The sequence below is a fragment of the Saccostrea cucullata genome, unplaced genomic scaffold, assembly GCF_032062105.1.
Source record: "Saccostrea cucullata isolate Sc308-1 unplaced genomic scaffold, CSIRO_AGI_Scuc_v1 ctg364, whole genome shotgun sequence".
Taxonomy (NCBI): Eukaryota; Metazoa; Mollusca; class Bivalvia; order Ostreida; family Ostreidae; genus Saccostrea; species Saccostrea cuccullata.
Window position 1 is genome coordinate 322,715 of NW_026928969.1, and position 21,364 is coordinate 344,078.

General features: G+C 34.4%; 1 protein-coding gene across 8 annotated transcripts in view; it reads left to right on the forward strand.

The window, feature by feature from the left end:
• The window catches only part of LOC134279458 (spectrin beta chain-like), a 33,672-nt gene that overhangs the window by 10,949 nt on the left and 1,359 nt on the right, over nt 1–21,364 (forward strand). For 3 of the 8 annotated variants that reach the window (XM_062761866.1, XM_062761867.1, XM_062761869.1), the window contains 41 exons: nt 1,917–2,032; nt 2,381–2,493; nt 2,881–3,068; nt 4,717–4,899; nt 5,062–5,319; nt 5,419–5,557; nt 5,646–5,811; nt 5,945–6,189; nt 6,466–6,666; nt 6,780–6,896; nt 6,984–7,061; nt 7,168–7,332; nt 7,460–7,662; nt 7,818–7,914; nt 8,026–8,154; nt 8,269–8,385; nt 8,491–8,766; nt 9,021–9,110; nt 9,386–9,463; nt 11,249–11,421; nt 11,514–11,604; nt 11,852–11,998; nt 12,131–12,397; nt 12,509–12,639; nt 12,768–12,954; nt 13,118–13,318; nt 13,580–13,788; nt 14,049–14,253; nt 14,372–14,635; nt 14,740–14,850; nt 14,956–15,200; nt 15,311–15,449; nt 15,550–15,634; nt 15,807–15,898; nt 16,011–16,115; nt 16,201–16,310; nt 16,458–16,570; nt 16,949–16,996; nt 19,559–19,708; nt 19,930–20,061; nt 21,147–21,240. In XM_062761866.1, the coding sequence (XP_062617850.1) occupies nt 1,917–2,032; nt 2,381–2,493; nt 2,881–3,068; nt 4,717–4,899; nt 5,062–5,319; nt 5,419–5,557; nt 5,646–5,811; nt 5,945–6,189; nt 6,466–6,666; nt 6,780–6,896; nt 6,984–7,061; nt 7,168–7,332; nt 7,460–7,662; nt 7,818–7,914; nt 8,026–8,154; nt 8,269–8,385; nt 8,491–8,766; nt 9,021–9,110; nt 9,386–9,463; nt 11,249–11,421; nt 11,514–11,604; nt 11,852–11,998; nt 12,131–12,397; nt 12,509–12,639; nt 12,768–12,954; nt 13,118–13,318; nt 13,580–13,788; nt 14,049–14,253; nt 14,372–14,635; nt 14,740–14,850; nt 14,956–15,200; nt 15,311–15,449; nt 15,550–15,634; nt 15,807–15,898; nt 16,011–16,115; nt 16,201–16,310; nt 16,458–16,570; nt 16,949–16,996; nt 19,559–19,708; nt 19,930–20,061; nt 21,147–21,240 (6,258 nt within the window). Of the gene's footprint in view, nt 1–1,916; nt 2,033–2,380; nt 2,494–2,880; nt 3,069–4,716; nt 4,900–5,061; nt 5,320–5,418; nt 5,558–5,645; nt 5,812–5,944; nt 6,190–6,465; nt 6,667–6,779; nt 6,897–6,983; nt 7,062–7,167; nt 7,333–7,459; nt 7,663–7,817; nt 7,915–8,025; nt 8,155–8,268; nt 8,386–8,490; nt 8,767–9,020; nt 9,111–9,385; nt 9,464–11,248; nt 11,422–11,513; nt 11,605–11,851; nt 11,999–12,130; nt 12,398–12,508; nt 12,640–12,767; nt 12,955–13,117; nt 13,319–13,579; nt 13,789–14,048; nt 14,254–14,371; nt 14,636–14,739; nt 14,851–14,955; nt 15,201–15,310; nt 15,450–15,549; nt 15,635–15,806; nt 15,899–16,010; nt 16,116–16,200; nt 16,311–16,457; nt 16,571–16,948; nt 16,997–19,558; nt 19,709–19,929; nt 20,062–20,793; nt 20,966–21,146; nt 21,241–21,364 lie in introns of those variants that run through there. The other 5 variants (XM_062761873.1, XM_062761870.1, XM_062761868.1 and 2 more) reach the window with 5 other exon arrangements.

Sequence of the window (21,364 nt, forward strand, 5' to 3'; positions counted from 1 at the left end):
CCAGCCTGGAAGGAGATTCTGTCAAAACAGAATCAGTCTTAAATGATTTGAAGTCGACATATCAGGGTTGTGAAGTTAAATTGCTTATTCTTCTACAACATTTCTAACAATTGACTTTTATAAGGTGGTAAATGATAGATTAGGTGAAAATTTGTGTAGGTGTGTATTTGAATTTTTTTCCCTTTCATCGCAAAAAATATTTTATTTTTTGAAAGTTAGAAAAACAAAAAACATCACATGTAATGATTTTAAGAAGATTTGTTCCGGTAAAAATATTCCAGGAAAGCCTGTCTTCCTGTTGCGTTCTTAACATCATGCAACAGCTGTGACTTAATACAGCTTGCTTGTTTCTTTTAAACATTGTGTATTGTTTTCTTACTAGCATTTTATTGCTCTCTTTCCTATAATAAGGCAATAGCTGTTGTTATGAAGTGGAGCACTAGAAAAGAATTCAATTCAAGGTTCATGGCTGCCCCAAAGATAGGAAATTCTATACCATTACCACTGTTTTGTGTAAATCACATAGATAAAGCTGTGACCAACAATGAATGAAAAATGTGTTGATGTTTCTGTCTCATTAATAGGTACCTGTACTTAAACAAGAATGAATCTTGTCCTTTTCCTGAGAAAAGATTCTTTTCTTTGCTAACAAAGTAGAATTTATATATTTTGAACATGTTTTTACCTAAAGTTCCTCTAAACTTTTCATAGGAAACATTAAAAAAAAGAAGGATCTGATATAAATTTGAGATATTTTCTCAGCATATTACAGAATCAAACTTTTTCAGATAATTATTTTATAGTTTACAGAGTACTGCAAATGACTAGAAAATGCTTTCTCTTAAATTGCATATTCACAACTGATAAGTATGATTGACTCCATGTTAATTTGTAGAGTTGGGTATTGAGAAAAGATATATTGTTTTCAATATATTGCAATATACAAAATATAATTTATATATTTTGAATTTATCTTTAAGTTTAAAAGGGGGAGGAGGGATAAGACATTGATTGCACACCAAATTAACACTTTACTTTTTATCAAATTCCAGGTAAAAATAGTAAAACAAGATGAACTCTCTTGGAGAATTTTCACATTGACCTAAAATTTTTTACAGAATATATAATCTTTTTTCATTGAATTCTGATATAAAATGTTATTAAAGATTAAAACAATATACATATTAGGCCTATATGAAAATAATTTTATGTGGTTACAAAATAAATTTAAAAAATCAGAAAGAAATTGTGAGCGTTTTGGTAATTTAGTCTAACCCGACCTAATTTCACATTACAATGAGGAAATGGCCTGTTTTAATATATACTTTTATAGCATAAGGTGTTTAAAATGGCATGAAAGTTATTAAAAATAATTAAAACAACACTGCTACAAGTGGAAACATGGATGACCATTTACTTGTAATATGTACATGTATATTGAACTTGACATTTCATCGCGATGTCGATCGTGTAGATTCAATGTGAGATTTTGAGAACCGCAATGCATATGGTATACACCCTGTAAAAATGTTTTATATATTTTCTTTCTTATAAATTTTATTTTAAAGTCTTATTAATTAGTAATTTTATTTCAAAGTAAGATATTCAAAACTGCAACAGTGAATTAAAAGCTTCCACCCCCTCTCTCCTCTCTCTTTCTCTCTCCCGAACGAAACTGATTCAGTTTTATTTTAACAGTTTCTCAATAAAGGAAGTTTTTATATATTTTTATGCGTGAAATATTCACATCTGATATATTATCGTGGTGGATAATACGCAATATACCGATATACCGGTAATATTGCACACCCCTATTAATTTGATCACACATCATGTAGTTATGATGAAGAAGTCGTTCTGATTTGATCACCCCTCTGTAGATATTTAATGATGTAGATATGATCTTGTGATTTCAGACCTGACTTGATCCAGTATGACAAGCTACAGAAATCCAATGCCCTGTATAATCTTAACAATGCTTTTGAAGTGGCCGAGGAGAAGCTGGGTCTTACCCGACTCCTGGATCCAGAGGGTCAGTACGGGGGGGAAAAATATTATTAAAATAAAATATCAATAAGGTTAATCGCTTTCGCTTTTAATTAGCACAAACAAAAAGTAAGAAAGTTAAAACATAGAATCTGAAGAAAAAAGTGTTCAAATTCCAGCAAATGAGCATAGGAATACAGATTACTGTAGAAATACATATATCAGAGGAATATGGAGATTGAATTTTATGTTTCTCATGGAAGACAATAAAATGTTCAATATATAATGTACTTACATACCTATGGCAATTTGGTCAATTTAGATAAACCCATTATGAATGTATATTTTAATGGAGATTGCAGGCACACACAATATAGATACGGTTTAATTTTAGATTGTAATGTTGAATTCCCTGATGAGAAGTCCATCATCACCTATGTCGTCACATACTATCATTACTTCTCTAAGATGAAGGCCGAATCTGTCCAGGGCAAGAGGATTGGAAAGGTACACTATTGACTACTTCACAAAAATCTGTTAACTTTTGCTTGAAAAGTCTAACTCCTGTAATGTAATACCCTGCAAGAAGTCGGTCAACTGGAAACAGTATATATTTCAACTGCTACTTGATATTTGTGAATTAACCATTATAGGAAAGTCACCACAAACATGTAAATTATGTCTGTACCTTATTGCAAGTACCAATTTTTAAAAAAGAAAAGAAAATTGCCATGTTTTTTGCTTGAAAAATTCAAGAAAATAGTCAAAAGGAAAAGTCAATTTTACTATTTGAAGGTGGAAAATAAACATTATGATCATTTAGAAGCTCTCCTTTACTTAAAATTGAAGATGTTTTATATCTGTGATATGATCTTATAAGTTTTTGAATAACAGGTTATTGACCATGCCCTGGACACAGATAAACAAGTACAGGACTATGAAACCTTCACCTCTGACCTGTTGGAATGGATTGAACAGACCATTGTGATCCTAAATGACCGACAGTTTGCTAATTCCCTGTATGGTGTACAACAGCAATTAGCAGCCTTCAACACTTACAGAACCAAGGAAAAACCCAAAAAGTAAACTCAGTTTTGAATCAATCTAATGTACCATGCTTATTATACCCCCACAAACGAAGTTTAGGGGGGTATATTGGAATCACCATGTCCGTCTGTCTGTAGACAAGATTTTGTCACCGTTTCTCAGAAACTGTTGGATGGATTTGTTGAAAATTTATACACTTATTATTCACCATATGAAGGTGTGCACCTGGGATTTTCATCATGATTGGATGATTTTTCTGCATTTTACAGGCGTTTTTTCTTTTTTATTTTGTGATTTTGTTTGGCTCATAACTAGAAAACTATTAGACTTACAATCATCAAACTTGGACAATTTATGCATCTTGGGTAACGGTGTGTCCCGACCTATTTCAAGGTCACTGTGACCTTTAATTTTAAGTGATTTTTTAAAAAAACTAAGTCTTTAAAATTTTAAATTTCATAATCCTAAAAAATGTAAAAATATAGTTGTATCCTTATTAAAAAATGCTAAATTAAGTAAAAACTTATTTTTTATGATATACTTTACAGCAAATTCTGTAACAAATGTTAATGATTTGAGAGGAATTCAGTTTGTCTCATGGGCATAATTATCAAGCACTGGTCAAGGAGAATTTTTGATAGCAGAAATGTGCATGTCAAATTAGAGAGAAATTAATGAGTTCATTGTCGGGAGTTAACTGGCAAGAGCATCATGCAGTATTATCTTAATTCATCTCTTGGGAGTTGGGCAAAAAGAAATGGCCTTATAGTTGCTTGTGTTAATTAAGAGTTCTTGATGGCTGTAGTTCAGATAAAGATCTTTCAATTGGTGTAATGTAATTAAAACAAATTGATGTTTTAGTGTATGATTAAAACTGAATTAGTATTGTATAATATAATTAATATTAATTATACATGTGTTCATTGAAAAAAAAATACATTTCAATTTTTATATACTTGCAACAAATTGCAGTCATGTCTCACTTAAAATTTTATAGTCTAAAGAATAATTAATTTTTGATTTTTTTTATTAGACTGTAGCATTTCCATTATTTCATAAAATATGCAATAAACAATTTAAAGCTGCAGATGGATATTTGTTAAGCTCTAACACAGCCAGTTTAGAATTATATGATGTATTATTTGTCTTAATTAATCCCTACACTGCAAGTCTCTTAGAGATGTATGTACAATATTTTAAACAAGATAAGAAATGGAAATTAGATCATTGAAATCTGTATCAATCTGTTAATCAAGGTTACTTGATTTTCTTGCACCCTAACCAATTTATGATTATCGAACAATATTTGATGGGCGTATCATGCTGTGGCAGGGCACTTTATTAGACAATAGTGAACACCTCTTACTAGATCCATAAAATATTTCTGAATTGGCACCTACTCTGAAAAACCCAGCGGGGGTATTTGTCCCTATTGGACAGTTCTAGTTAATTTTGGAGGGTGTATATTTTTTCATTGATTTCTGCAACTTAAGTATGTATAAATAAAATTTTCACTACAAAGGTTAGCAAGAACTCTAATTGATTAAAATTCTAATGATCTTTAGAATTCAAAGATCAGTGTGCACTACAAATATATTTTCATTCAATATAAGCCTTCTAAAGAAGAGCGATTGATGAACTTAATTGAAAATTTGTTTTAAGTTAGATTTATTAACTTTGCAGGTTTGATGAAAAGGGAAACCTTGAAGTTTTGCTATTTACACTGCAAAGTAAGATGCGAGCAAACAACCAAAGGCCGTACCTACCCAAGGAGGGAAAACTGATCTCTGACATCAATAAAGCTTGGGACAGATTGGAAAAGGCTGAACATGAGAGAGAATTAGCTCTCAGGGAGGAACTTATAAGGTATTAATTTACCCTCTAGGTTTTTTTTTAAATTCTTTGAAGAAAATTAAAAAAAAAAGCATCACCTGACTCTGGTGAAGTTTCAGAGCAAAAAAGTAATCTCATTATTTCACAAAGTTGAACAAAGCAGGAGATTAAGGTTTGAGTTGTGTTTACTTACAGACAAGAGAAATTGGATCAGTTGGCTGCTAGATTTGACAGAAAGGCTGGCATGAGAGAGACCTGGCTGAGTGAGAACCAAAGACTGGTCTCCCAGGACAACTTTGGTAATGATCTGGCTGCTGTCGAGGCCGCAACCAAAAAACATGAGGCCATAGAAACAGATATCAATGCCTACGAAGAACGAGTACAGGCCGTGGTGTCTGTATGTTTTGAATTGGATCAGGAAAGATACCATGACATTGAAAGAATTAATGCAAGGTAACATAATAAGACAATTGTGATTTATGAACAAATAGTATCAGTAAAAAGTTTTCAAAAGGTGGGCTGTTATTGTGATGTGCATTTATTGTTTGATAGGAAGGACAATGTTCTGAGGTTGTGGAACTATTTACTGGAACTGTTGAGAGCCAGACGAATGAGATTGGAGATGTCTCTCAGTCTGCAGAAAATCTTCCAAGAAATGTTATACATCTTGGATTGGATGGAGGAGATTAAGGTACTTAACACTTTTAGTTTATAGAATTTATTTCTTTATGCATGTGTATGTCAGACATATGAATACAATGTCATTTTTGAATCTATAGGCCCGTCTGATGTCTGAAGACTATGGTAAACACTTGATGAGTGTGGAAGACTTGCTACAAAAGCATAGTCTCCTAGAGGCTGACATCCATGTACTGGGAGAACGTGTCAAGACTGTCAATATGTCAGCCATGAAGTTTGTGGATGGTGATGCTGTTGAAGCTGGAGGTATTCACCCTGCTTTTCTTCATCTAGTACAGAAATTGCCATGGGCATTTAGGATTACAAATTCTTGTGAAATTTTAAGGAAGATGTAAAGTCTTGACATGAGTAATTCTACAAAATGAAACTTGTTTTGCAGGCTACCATCCTGCGGAGCCCGCTGTAGTGCGTGAGCGTATGAAGACTTTGGAGGACGCCTATGAGGAGCTGGTTCGTCTGGCTGCTGAAAGGAGGGACAGGCTGGAGGACTCACGTAAACTGTGGCAGTTCTACTGGGATATGGCAGACGAGGAGGGTTGGATCAAGGAGAAGGAACAGCTGATGTCCTCACCAGACCTGGGACGAGATCTTACCAGTGTCCATCTACTGCTCAACAAACAAAAGGTACTGTATTTTAATGCTCTAGTCCTCATAGTTGGAGAACTTTATAAATTGATAAAACAATTTGTAAATTATTTTTAAAAAATGACATTGGGATTGGAAAGTTTTTAAATCCAGGAATAATGTTGTAACTAAAGAATTCTTGTGGGATAGCAGTAACATAAAAAAAAAAATTCAAACATTTATGAGTGAAATTTTACCATTTTCAGTGTTAAAAGTATATTTCTTTGTGTACATATTGTCTGATAATTCTTTAAACAAGGTCTGTTTATATTGTAGCAAATGGAGGATGAGATGACGGCTCGCCACACTCACCTGCAATCAGTGCTACAAGTGGGATACGACCTCATTACCGCTGGGAACTTTGGAGCTGAGAAGATCCAAGAGAGGATAGATGAGATCAACCAGAAATGGGAGAGTCTCATTGACCTGGCTGCCTTCAGGAAGAAGAGGCTGAACGAGGCTGTGGACTACTATCAGGTGGGGATAAGATCTAAAATAACAATAATATAGGTTTAATCCGTGTTGTATTGCTATAAACCAATGCATGTGTTATTGTGTGTGCTGGATTTATAAGTATGACTTTGTTTCAGTTCTTTGCTGATGCTGATGACGTGGATGCCTGGATGTTCGATATCTTCCGTATTGTGTCCAGTGAAGACGTCGGCAAAGATGAGGCCAGTGTACAGTCGCTGCTGAAAAAACACAAGGTAAGCTGTGTTCTGCTGAGATCACAGTCTTTTTAGGTAGGCTTTCTATATATAGTTAATTTCATTGTCTTTATTTTAATTTCATAGGAGGTGACAGATGAACTGAAGAACTATGAAAGTACTTTAGCTGCACTTCATGAACAAGCTGCCAACCTTGGAGAACAGGTTTGTTTGTCTTCATTTGATAAGAAGTCTTGGTGCAAACATAAAAGATATGATTTTTGACTTCTTGTCATAGTCGCAAATCACAAATGATTATCCTATAAAACAGGACAGAGAATCCCCTGACATACAGAACAGGCTGGGAAGCATTGATCGCCGTTACCAGGAATTACTGGAGCTGGCTAAACTTCGCAAACAGAGACTCCTTGATGCTTTGTCTCTTTACAAACTCTTCAATGAAGCTGATGGTGTTGAAACATGGATAGAGGAGAAGGTTTGTATATTTTTTTTGGTTTGATTAACCTTTAAATATTTTGTGTATATTTCGCCAATTCTGACATCTGATCTGAGGGTCCATCTTGTAAGTTTTAATAACATATTTGAATATTTTTGAAAAACAGGAGAAATTCTTGACCACCATGATCATCACTGATGACATTGAGGAGATAGCCATCATGAAGCATCGCTTTGACAGTTTTGAACATGAGATGAATGCCACTGCCTCTAAGGTGGCTGTCGTGAACCAGTTGGCTCGTCAGTTACTACAGATAGAACATCCAGGAGCTGCAGAGGTTATCAGCCGACAGAACCAACTAAATGGAGGGTAAGTCTGCTTGCAAAACTCATAATGAATATCTAAAATTGGCATTCTTTTTGAAAGAAATGATAATTTAATGTGTATGAGATATTGCAAAAAAAAAAATTTAAAGAAAAAAACATGAAATTTTTTTGTACATGGATGAAATTTTAATTTTGTAGCTGGAATAACTTGCGAGACCTGGTTGATCAAAAGAAAGAAGAGATCAACCTTTCTCATGGTCTTCAAAACTTCCACATTGAGTGTAATGAAACTATTGTAAGTAACAGCATTGGCTAAATGATTTTCCAATTAAGTTATGAGAAGAAATATATCATCTTTTGGGTTTGAAATTTGGATTTAGCAAAAATTTGTTAATTTGTATTACAGAGCTGGATCCATGAGAAGGCTAAGGTTATTGAGTCCACTGATGAGCTGGGTAATGACCTGGCTGGTGTCATGACATTACAGAGAAGACTGAGTGGCATGGAGAGAGATCTGGCTGCCATTCAGGCCAAGGTCAGTTAAAAAATAATGACAGGATTGTAAAATATTGAAAAGTGGGTTATGGTGTAAAGGTGTCCAATACAAATATAAGAAAATGTCATGAATTTATTCTTGTATGTTTTTTAGCTTGAACAGTTACAAGGAGAGGCTGAGAAATTACAAGAAGACAAGCCTGATGAGGCACAGGTTATCAGAGAGAAGGTTGCTGAGATCAACAATGTCTGGATGGATCTCAAAGACATGGTAAATATTGAATTTCCCTATTTACTCTCTCCCTCTAACTGACTTTAAAAAAGGAGTAAAATGATAAAAAGCAGCTTCTTATTAAGCTTGGATGTTGTTTTACAGCTCAGAGAGAGAGATGAGAAACTTGGAGAAGCTGGTGAGTTGCAGCGTTTCCTTGGAAACTTGGACCACTTCCAGCAATGGCTGTCTCGCACTCAGACTACAGTAGCATCAGAAGACATCCCCAACAGTCTGGCTGATGCGGAGAAACTCCTGAACCAGCACCAGCAGCTGAAGGACGAGATCGAGGCCTACTCCCCGGAGCATGCCAAGATGAAGGAGTTTGGAGAGAAGGTCACAGAGGGACAAGAGGATCCACAGTACATGTTCTTGCGCCAGGTAAAAAAGCAATTCTAAAAAAAAATTCGGAAAAAATTGCATGTTTGTTTAGAGTGCAATTTTAAACTGTGTATTTGGATTATAATTTTAACTCAACTTAAAAGAAATGATTGCAGGAAATTCATATAGATTCTGAATTGGAATTAATGTTCTGTACTAGAAATTTGTAGTGTTGTTATGTACTTGTTAACCATGGTAAAATGTACAGTAATGTGAAATTAAATCATAGTCTATAAATAATTTGACTGTTACAGAGGCTGCAAGCTTTAGACAGTGGATGGGAGGAATTACTTCAGATGTGGGAAAACAGACAGCAGTTACTGTCACAGAGTCTAAACCTACAGGTATAGTTATTGCAAATATCTTGAATTTCTCACAGAAGGAAACTAAAGTTTTCATCCAATACTCACTCTATTTTTAAACGGATTTGCAATTCACAAAACAAATTAAAGAGCTTAAAAGCAGAATTGCCAGGTTTTGAACCACTAGTATACACCCAGTAAAATATCTATGTACAAAAACTGAATAACATGTAATATTTTTAAATATGCACTTCGAATACATGATATACATTTAACTATGTGGTAACGTTTTTGAAATGTGTTTTGTTCTCTTGCAGATGTATTTACGGGATGCAAAACAAGCAGAAGTTTTGCTTAACCAACAAGAAAACTTTTTATCAAAGGAGGAAGTTCCAGTATGTATAGTTTAGTTTTGTTGCATTTAATACAGTACATCTTGTTGACTTCTGGACCCATACTGCATGACTCTCCATGCATATCTTTGTACAAGTACATTTTATATATATATAAAAAATTTCATGTATATATAAGAAAATCTGGAGCACATATTCTTTGACTACTTTTTAATCATAGTAAAAAAAATCTTGAATCTTCATGCACTTGGAATATGGCATATTTAGAATGCACAGTATGCAAAAGCACTTTTATAAGCCAGCATGTTTGATAGTGACATGTGACCTATGAATGGCTGCAACATCAAGGCTACGAAATGTCTTCATTGGTTAAAAAAGATTGTCATGTTTTATTTAGTCATCTCTGGGACTTCTTGATAAGCAGGTAATGTCCGTGCAGTCTCAGTATTGATTGGTGTGCATTTCTTTTGATTTTATTTTGTTTTATTTCTCCAGTTTTGCAAACCACAATTCAGATAATGATTATGGTATATATTACCTTTGCTTGAGACCCCACTTGGTAACCTTTACAACCAACAGAAAATTTTTAGCATTTGTACTTAACTTTCCTCACAAAGATGTCAAAGGTTTTATCTTTCATATTTTATTAGGTATTTTTATCAACTATTTGCTTTTGTCTTCCTGTATATATTTATTTATTTGATAGGAAGTTCAGTGTTGTGGTTTTTCCTTCTGTTTTTATAGAACAAGTACCATAATATAAATTAAATATATTTCACATTTTTGTATCCCCAGTTTTTTACTTTTTTTTTGGCAATAAAGATAATTACTTTGTAGTAGAGAGACAAATTTTCTTACTACTGTATAATCTACTTATTAAAAAGAGAAAAAATCTGATATCATTCATATCAAGCATTCACTTTGAATGAAAAACAACTTGTTTGCTTTAAGTTTATAAAATGGATATGCATGTGATTCTGTAGAAAATGCAAAATAGTAGCCAATTGATCAATACAGAATTAGAACAGTTTATTAATGATCTTCAACCCTTGTGGTTGGAAAATAGAACAGATGTATGTAAGAATTTTTTGTGTTGTACTTTGCAGATAATTAATTACATACCATAGGTTGTCGAAGCTCATTATAGCTCATTAGAAGAGCCTATTCCATCATAATGAGTTATTTTATCTTTTAATGTTTATAGGGTATTTGAAAAGAAGTGCAAAAATAATACAAAACACTCCCATATATTTGTCTCTCATGCAACACTTTATTTTTAGGTGATATATAGGTAAATGAAAGAACATTAATCAAGAAATTTCATATATCATAATTTGGCACTATATTTACTTTCTGCAAATTTTATTTAATGGGTAGTAAATTTAGTAAATGTTATTTAGTATAAATGCATAAGAATACACATGTATTTTATAACCAAGATATAGTTTAACATAGTTTGTCTTAAAATCCTGAATGCATAGAAAAATTAGATTTAATGAATTTTAAGCACTTAAGAAAAACAGATGTTGAAGGAATAAAAATGTTATAATTCAAGGTTCTTGTGACAGAACAATTTTTCTCCAATGTTTTAATTCCATCTTTTTCAATAGAGATGTTAGATTTAGAAAGATTTTTATCCCCATTTCTGTCATGTTTAATGTCTTTAGTCAAGATCAGTAAAACAAGCTGACAGTTGTTCTATTTCCACTGCAGTGATTTACATTGTTTGTCTTAGATCATGAAAAGGAGGATATTTCTATACCTTTTTATGTACCAAAAAAACCACTTGGTAATACTTTGTAATTAATTAAGTTGTTTCTCTATTAGAATACATTGGAAGCAGCAGAGAATTTGATCAAAGCTCATGAGGCATTCATCACCACGATGGATGCTAATGATGAGAAGATCAACGCAGTTCTACAGTTTGCCAACCGTCTCATAGAGGACCAACATTATGCTGCTGACAAAGTTCACAAGAAGGCGGAAAACATCAGTGAGAGGTATGTTAAGGTTTTATTGACTTGGATGTACATTTTCGGGTGTTTGATGTGAATTGATTGTCAAATAAATCAATTTGTTACATAACTTTCAGGCGAGATGTGAACCGACAGAGAGCTTATGAACAACTTGATCGTCTTAAGGACCAACTGCTCTTGCAGCAATTCTTACAGGAATGTGATGAGGTATTAAGAAAATGTTTTTGTTATATCACAGGATTACATTAAAAGACAAGCATCATAAAATGAAAAGGAGAAGCTAATTACTTCAAGTGTCAATGAAAATTTTTCTGTTTGAATACTTTTTCAAGCTATAAAAATTATGTCCTACTTATGTTTCTTATATCTTAAGATCCTTATGCGGTTGTAAGAGTAGAATTCTGTGCAATTCAAGGTCTTTTAATTAATTAAAACAACTCTAACTATATTTCAGCTTCGAGACTGGCTGCATGACAAGATGGCAGCAGCACAGGATGAAACTTATCGTGATGCTAAGAACTTGCACAGCAAGTATCTTCGTCATCAAGCTTTCGAGAGAGAAATCGCTGCTAACAAGGAACGCTTGCAGCGTCTCATGCAGGTATATGTTATTCTTACAACTGAAGGTCCTACTCATTTAATTGTCATCTTGTAATAATATACATAGATGATTTTTAGTTGAAAAATATTGTCTTGGTATATTTTTGATTTTAATTGGTTATTTTGTTTTCAGTCTGGTGAAGGTTTAATGCAAGAGAAACCAGAATGTAGGGAACAAATTGCACCTATTCTTTCGAGTTTGCAAGAGCAGTGGGATGAATTGGAGGGAACCACCAAGGCTAAGGCCGAGCGTCTGTTTGATGCGAACAGAGCGGTGATCTACCAACAGAGCTGTGACGACATCGACGGATGGATAGAACAGCTGGAGAGTCAGATCATCACAGCGGAGGAGGGAGCTAAAGATTTAACTACCGTCAACCTCCTCATGCAGAAACAACATGTAAACAAACACATTTTGTTTTTCATCCCTGATATTCTATAATTGTTCTGAATTATGCATTTGGTCATATTTTTTGCATTCAGTCACATATATGTTTTACTTTTGTTACAGCAACTGGAATCTCAGATGAAGATGAAGGAGGGACAGGTAGCAGAGCTGGATGAACAGGCTGTCATTCTGAAGAAGGTTGATCCACAGCAGGAGTCCATGCTGGAAGCAAGAAAGGCACTTGTAGCAGAGAGGTGAGCACCTGTAATGCAAAGTATCAATCAGTAGGTTAATATAACAGCATTAAGCAATGGAGTGTTAGAGGTATCATCCTAGTATTAAGTAAGGCGATAGATTTCACAATTTTGTTTTTATTCGACAGGTTCTCCAAGATCCAGGAACCACTGCTTAAGAGGAGAGAACAGCTTGAGAAGGTGAAGAGAATCCACCAGTTTGTCCGTGATGTAGAAGATGAGAAGTTGTGGATCAGCGAGAAGATGCCCCTAGCTACTTCTAATAATTTCGGAAATAGTCTTCTTAGTGTTCAACTTCTAACTAAGAAGAATCATGTAAGTCATTGATAAGTAAGATGTAAAATATATAAATTTCTTTAATATAAGAGAAGATCTTGTGAATATTTGAAGCTTTTGTGAAGAAGGACTTGAAAGGGAACAAAATTTCTGCAGTATTTGTTTCAATAGAAATTGATATGATGAATTTCTGTGATTTCAGTCATTACAAACAGAGATAGAGAATCATGAGCCGAGGATATTCAATGTAGTAGAAGTAGGACAGCAGCTTATTGATGAGAAGCATCCTCAGTCTGAGGAGTTCCAGGCTCTCATTGACGAGCTGATGAAGATGTGGGATGACCTCCGGGCAGCCATTGCCAAGCGTGAAGAAAGGCTCAAACTATCCGACGTAGCACAACAGGTATGTGTGTTAGAAAGAAAGTGACCCTGAGGTATAGAGCAGGTCAGTAAAAGGCAGAAAAGCTGTATAACTTTGAGCTTATGAAGTTTACACTAGGAGATTGGGTAATTTATATTCAAAGAAATGGTATTGCTGAGACTAATGTTTTCCATGTTTTTGCTGAGACTTGTAATATTTTACATGTTTTCAGATGTAATTTTATAAATGTTTCAGTAAACTGTGTGTATTTTGTCTTACAAGTTTCATGATACATTTTTACAGTATTATTACGATGCCTCTGAGGCTGAGGCCTGGATGAGTGAACAAGAGCTGTACATGCTTGGAGAGGAGAGAGCTAAGGATGAGATAGGGGCTCAGAACTTCTTGAAGAAACACCAGGCTCTGGAGAATGCCGTCAGTGATTATGCTGAGGTTGTGAGACAACTGGGAGAGAGGAGTAGGAAATTAATTGCTGAAGACCATCCAGAGAGGTGAGTACTTCTGAATTATGTTGGTCTTTTTAACTGTACCCTTTATGGTGTATGTTGTATGAATTTTTAGATTGAAAGTTGGAGAAATTTATTCAAAACAGTTTTATTATTTGGTCCAGCATTTTTTCTTGGCAATAATGAACGTTCAATTTTGTAAATACTTCCAATTTATCAAAAGCCATGATAAAATATTGAGTATTTTATTATATTATTACAAAAAGTTCTTTTCCCATTTATAGTAATGTCTTTATTCCTTACAGTGACCAGATAGCAGTAAGGCAGTCCCAGGTAGACAAGTTGTATGCTGGACTAAAGGATCTGTCTAACGAGAGAAAGAGCAAGTTAGATGAAGTGCTGAAACTGTACGTATTGAACCGTGAGATTGACGACATCATGCAATGGATTGCAGAGAAAGAAGTTGTGGCAGGGTCACATGAACTTGGTGCCGACTTTGAACATGTCTGTGTAAGTAATTTAAACAGGTGCCTTCTTAATATAAATGTACCTTATTGTAACTCTAGTAATTGAATGTAATTTATACAAATTAAGTGTAAGATTAAGAAGACATTTATTGTTCTTACAGATGTTGCAAGACAGGTTCAGGGAGTTTGCCAGAGAAACAGAGAGCATAGGAACAGAGAGAGTAACTGCTGCTAATGAGAACTGTGATGCATTAATTATGGCTGATCATTCCGATTCAGCCCAGATTGCTGAGTGGAAGGACAATCTCAATGAAGCATGGAATGATCTGTTAGAGTTAATGGACACCAGAACCCAAATGCTTCAGTCTTCCTGGGAATTACACAAATTCTACCATGATTGCAAAGACATTCTGGAGAGAATACTGGTAGGTTTGATTATATAGATAAGTAATGTTTGTATATTTGATTGGTGAGGAAATTTCAACAGTTTCATGTAATAAGCTTTAAGTAATTCATTTTATGTTTGTAGGAGAAGCAGAATTATATTCCAGATGATCTTGGCAGAGATGCACAGAGTGTTGCAGCTCTCCAAAGAAAACATAGCAACTTTGAAAATGACCTTGTCACACTTGGAGTACAAGTAAGCATGTTTTATTGACTGAATTCAAAGAGAAATCTACAAGCATATAAAGCCTGAACATCCTTCATGATAGAGCATGAACTAAACTAAAATTTTGTGCTCCAGGTACAGGCCATACAGGAAGAATCCAACAGACTCCAGACAGGCTACGCTGGTGACAGGAAGGCTGAGATCCAGGACAGGGAGGATGAAGTGGTCAACGCCTGGAAGAACCTGAACCTGATGGTCAACTCCAGGCGGGTCAAACTGGCCGATGCCCACGACCTCTTCAAATTCTTCAGCATGGTCCGAGATCTCATTCTCTGGATGGATGACATCATTAGACAGATGAAAACACAAGAGAAACCCAGGTATAAAATTTAATGAGCAGTACTGTTAGTTATCTGGTTTTATGAAAAAGGGACTATACAGTGGTAAGGTGTTAAAAATTTCTTTCATTTTGAAAATCTGTCTTTTACAGAGATGTCTCTGGTGTTGATTTGCTCATCAACAACCATCAAAGTCTAAAAGCTGAAATTGATGCTAGAGAAGAAAACTTTGCCATATGTATCAATTTAGGCAAAAACTTGCTGGAAAGGAACCATTTCAGATCTGATGAAGTAAGTGTGAAGAGCATATCTGTTGATCAGAAATTTTATAATACTCTTGAATACTAATTTGACAATTGTCCTAATGTTTTGCCTGTTTGTGCATTTCTAGGTTAGAGAAAAACTTATACAGCTGACCACAGAAAGACAAGATATGAATGATCAATGGGCAGACAGATGGGAACATCTACAGCTAAGTAAGTCATACTGACAGTTCTGACAATGCTCAGAGAATATTATTTTGGACGTGTTGGATGGAGTATTGAATCATCATTTATCAGAAATTCTATCATTGTTTAAATGCATGGCTTGCACTGAAATAACAGTTTACATTTAGATATGTTGTAATTTGTTTGATATCTTTTACAGTATTGGAAATTTACCAGTTTGCCCGGGATGCGGCTGTAGCAGAAGCCTGGCTGATGGCACAGGAACCATATTTACAGAATCAAGATTACGGAGTAAGTGGGCAGGAACATCAAATAATGCGCAGAGACAATTGAATTTTCATGTTTCATAGAAATTGTACCTACTTGTAATGATTGGTTATGAATCATATTTTACTTGTTGTAGGATACCCTTGATGCTGTAGAAAACCTAATTAAAAAACATGAATCTTTCGAAAAGTCAGCCGCCACGCAAGAGGAAAGATTTGCAGCATTAGAAAAATTAACCACAGTAAGTCAAATAAATATGATTATATGGGGCAAAGATAAACTTTTGCATAAGTATGTTTCTTAAAACAGAATTTTCTTTTGTGTAGTTTGAAATAAAAGAACAAAAGAAACGCACAGAAGAACAAGAAGATATAGCAAAATTAAGAGAAGAAAAACGAAAGAAGTTAATAGCAGAATTTTTACCACCTGAAAAACCGTGAGTACATGATTTTTTCTTTCTAAGTTTTAATCTTTCTCCTAAGTATACCATAAACAAATTACTATTGGCTGTATTTTCTATTCACTAGAACCTTTTTTTTTGAAAGCAGCATCTGTTTAAAAAGATTTGTGACTTTGATTGTAGACCTACCCCAGAACCCGAGGTTGTAGAATCCATTCAAGTACCGGTCCAGGAGTCGGCACCGGAGGTGGAGGAGGTACAGGGGGCCTCAGCAGAGGCTGCAGAGGAACCATCAGGTGGGTGTTCCCTAGTGTAACCTCTCTTACAGGAAACATTTTAGGGGACAGGTGGTTGCCAGTCCAGGTGGAAGTTTTCAGCAGCCTCCTATATTTAGTCATGGCTATAAATATCAAATGATGTTGTCTTTTTAATGTTTCTTCAGTTTCTGTTTCTTGATATGATTATCATATCTTATTGAGTTCTTAGCTTATCTTACTGTTGTATAAGCAATGTTAAAATATGCCTATTTGTATATTACTTTGTTTTCAGTTAAAGCAATACTATTTCTTTTTCATTTGCTCTTGATTTGAACATTTATCTCAGTGTACTGTCAATAGCATGATGTTGCTTTTTCTCTGACTGTGAATGAATATTAGCTGTTCATTTTAATTTAGGAAAATCCGATGATGGATCACACACACTGCCCAAACCTAAACGCAGAGGTGATTAAATGTTTTAAAGCATAATACGGATTTGGAATCATAAATAACCAGACTCGCTAGCCGTTGTCACATACAAAATCATAAATCACGCATCAGTCATGAAGGACCATGCTTATTCAAGGGCTTCGTTTAACTTGCTTGCTTGAAAACTAATTTTTTTTCTGCACATTATTCTAATAAAAGCTTTTTCTATTTGTTTGCTTTTTGAAAAAAATCATAGATGAGCTTGTAGATTAAAAACATGAGAACAATGTTCATGCACATGTATATAACTTAGTACCTTATGCTATTGTTTTTAGTTATTTCTTTGCTCTGATGCTGTTCTTTTCAAGTTTTGACTGAAATTTTAAATTCTCTAATAAAAATTGCTCAGAGAGTAGCATTTTACTTTTATGGTACATGCATTTCATGGTTTTGGTTAATGAAAGTCTGAAGGAAAAAAATCTAAGTAATGTGCCAATTTTTAGCTCTACTGGTCAGAGACCAGAAGAGCTTATGCGATAGTAATGCGTCCGGCGTCCGTCCGTCTGTCTGTAAACAATTTTTCAAAATGCTACTCCTTTTACAATTTTGATCTGATTTCAATACATTTTACTCTACATTAACAAACATAATTCTTGTATCGGTTTTTGATTTTGATAAACGGTGTTGCCGTGGTAACTAAAAATAGAAATTTCTGTGAAATTTCTTTAAAATGCTACTCCTCCTACAGTTTTGGTCTGATTTCAATATAACTTGGCACACAAGTAGACTACACTAAGATACATAATCCTGTGTATCGGTTTTTGATTTCGATGAACGTTGTTGCCGTGGTTACTAAAAATAGAAATTTCTGTGAAATTCTTTCAAAATGCTACTCCTCCTACAGTTTTGGTCTGATTTCAATATAACTTGGCACACAAGTAGACTACACTAAGATACATAATTCTGTATATTGGTTTTTGATTTTGATAAATGGTGTTGCCGTGGTAACTAAAAATAGAAATTTATCTGAAATTCCTTTAAAATGCTACTCCTCCTACAGTTTTGGTCTGATTTCCATTTAACTTGGCACACAAGTAAACAACACTAAGTTACATAATTCTGTGTATCGGTTTTTGATTTCGATGAACGTTGTTGCCGTGGTTACTAAAACTAGAAATTTCTGTGAAATTCCTTTAAAATTCTACTCCTCCTACAGTTTTGGTCTGATTTCAATATAACTTAGCACACAAGTAGACTACACTAAGATACATAATTTTCTTTATCTGTTTTTGATTTCGATAAACGGTGTTGCCGTGGTTACTAAAAATAGAAATTTCTGTGAAATTCTTTCAAAACATTTCAATATAACTTGGCACACAAGAAGACTACACTAAGATACATAATTCTATTTATCAGTTTTTCATTTCGATGAACGTTGTTGCCGTGGTTACTAAAAATAGAAATTTCTGTGAAATTCCTTTAAAATGCTACTCCTCCTTCAGTTTTGGTCTGATTTCAATATAACTTAGCACACTAGCAGACTACACTAAGATACAAAATTCTGTGTATCGGTTTTTGATTTCGATGAACGTTGTTGCCCTGGTTACTAAAAATAGAAATTTCTGTGAAATTCTTTCAAAATGCTACTCCTCCTACAGTTTTGTCTGATTTCAATATAACTTGGCACACAAGTAGACTACACTAAGATACATAATTTTCTCTATCTGTTTTTGATTTCGATGAACGTTGTTGCTGTGGTTACTAAAAATAGACATTTCTGTGAAATTCTTTCAAAATGCTACTCCTCCTACAGTTTTGGTCTGATTTCAATATAACTTCGCAAACTTGTAGACTACACTAAGAACATAAAGAGACTTTATCAAGGATCATTATTCTATCTATTGCTGTTGTTGTTTCAATTCCCAACTGCTGAAGTACTTTTCTCTTCCTTTGCTATAAGTACAAACCAGTAGAGCTTCAGTCTCGACAGAGACTTCTGGTTCAAAATAGTTTGGTGGTTGCATATAATATACAACTGTAATATATTCATCATGTAGCACATTAAAAAAGCATTTGTTCATTTCATACATGTTCATTTACATTGTTTCATTATTAGCTGTGCTCATTTACTAATTTGGTGTGGGGTTTACATTTTAATGACATCTCTATTAATATGACTCGCTCTCCAATTCCAATGTTCTTTTACCTTGTTTATTGTGAAAATAATTGTGTCAATTACCGTTTTAACTTCTGTTGAAAGATTATTTGTAGTTTCGTTTGCATTGCTGGACTATTACCGTACTACTGTTACATTTGAACAAACAAAATAATATTACATGAAACTCATACACAAAACAAATTTATTTGAGTCAAACAGAAATATCCTATGTACATCCAGCAATGTAAATTTTATGTTTTTCTCTGATACCTGTCACTATGTAAAAGTATGTATGATAAAAATAACAGAAATTAATTCTAATATTTGATTTTGTTACAGTGGTATTAATTTTTTGGTTAAAACAGTGACAGCTATCATTTAGCCCTTTGGTTGTGGTTATTCTGTTTAGTTTGCATGTATTTGTGTTTTTGTGTCGTTAGATGAATCCTCCTTAGATGATTCGGCCTTGAGCACCGAGTCTAGTGACCAGGTCTCTGAGAGTGCAGGTGCACCAGAGTCCCAGGCTGACCGGCCTAAACCGAGGCCACGACCTAGAAAGGAGGCTTCCTCACCTCCCTTGTCACGTTCTGGTAGGTTACGATAACACACGAGATTGTATCTCCACTCATCTTGTATCAGGGATGCCATATAATCAGGAACTGTAACTCTGTAAACAAGGGCATGGATCATCTATAGTTTTGTAGATCATATATGTGTTGCATGTAACAAAGTAAAATGCTTGTGTAGTTTGTAAAGCACATTTTTTATTAACTGGCATGGATTTGATGTTTAGACACTAACCTGTTTACAGAAGTGCCTGAGAGTAAGCCCACTGACTCACCTCGGGGTAAAAAACCAGTCCGAAAGGAACGCGAAATAACCAGGGAGCCCCTACAAGAGGCTGAATCAGCTCGCCTCAGTCCATATGACTTACCCATGTCTAGTAAGATTGGTAGCTTTTGCTTGATACCCACTGCTTCAGATGTACAAATTTCTGTAGCAATGCTAGCTTTGCCGAATGAGAAGTTTGATTTATTTTTGATCAAAATGATTTCAATATCTCTGAAAGAATAAGTAGCCATTATCATTTAATCTATTTCATAGAAATAATATAACTGTTAAGAAAGTAAAGATTCATTGCAAAATATCAAGAAGTTAGCAATATCGCTTAAAGTTAGACTTGGCATAGAATGGCTTCAAAGCTTATATTTATTATCCAATTATGTTTTCCTATGGCATCAGGAATTATTTCAAAGGTTCAAGGATTTTCCTTCCCTTTAATTTTCCAGTTATGTTTGAAACATCCTGTTATTTTAAAAACAGTTTATTAAGGCAAGCTGTTCAGAGGTTTAAGGATTTTCCTACCCATTAATTATTTTGAGGTACCCTGTTATTTTAAAAACAATTTTTATGTTGTTGAGAGGTTTTCCTGGTATAAAATGGTGAGAAGAGAATTTTTTATTTTTTTAACCTTGATAGTATGTTCCTGCATCTCCGAGGCTGCAATGGTCAGATGACTTTTTAGAATTCTTACTTATGATAGATTCTGGGGATTTTATACTTAAGGAAGCATTTGCCTTTATTTTATTTCTGGAGGCATGATTCTGTCTTGTGGTTTATATGGAGAAGGGTGTATATAATCTCTGATCTAACACTCTCTGGTTGTCTCCATTAGCTAAAGACAAGAAACGAACTCGCTCACTCTCTCCCTTTCGGAAACTGTTTTCTCGTAAGCGTGACAGAGGCCGTAGTAAGACAGATGTCATTGTCCTGCAAGGTACAGAGATCAACAAAGCAGTGTACTCATGCTAACAATGCTGTATTTATTTATTTATTCATGTATACCAAAATGACTATATATCTTATGAACATGTATGAACATTTATATCTTACATATTAGATTTCTTAACTAATATTTTAGGAATATTTTGACTAACCTGGCTTTTCAATCAGATTGGAAATGTATCACAATTTGTAAAATTAATAAATTTCAGTCTTCTTTAATATTTATTTTAACTCTGTTTGTAGAATTACCATCGACTAGTGCTGAGTCTATCCACCATGAAGGTACTCTGACAAGAAAACATGACTGGGAGCACGAGAACAAGAAAGCCCACAACAGGTACTGTCTCTTATCATGTCCAGCCTTGTAGTTTACTCAGAAGGGATCGTTGTTTTTGTTCATTATCTCATATTGCTGAACAGTGTAGCAGATCAGTGATAGATAACTTTGAAATTCCATTTGC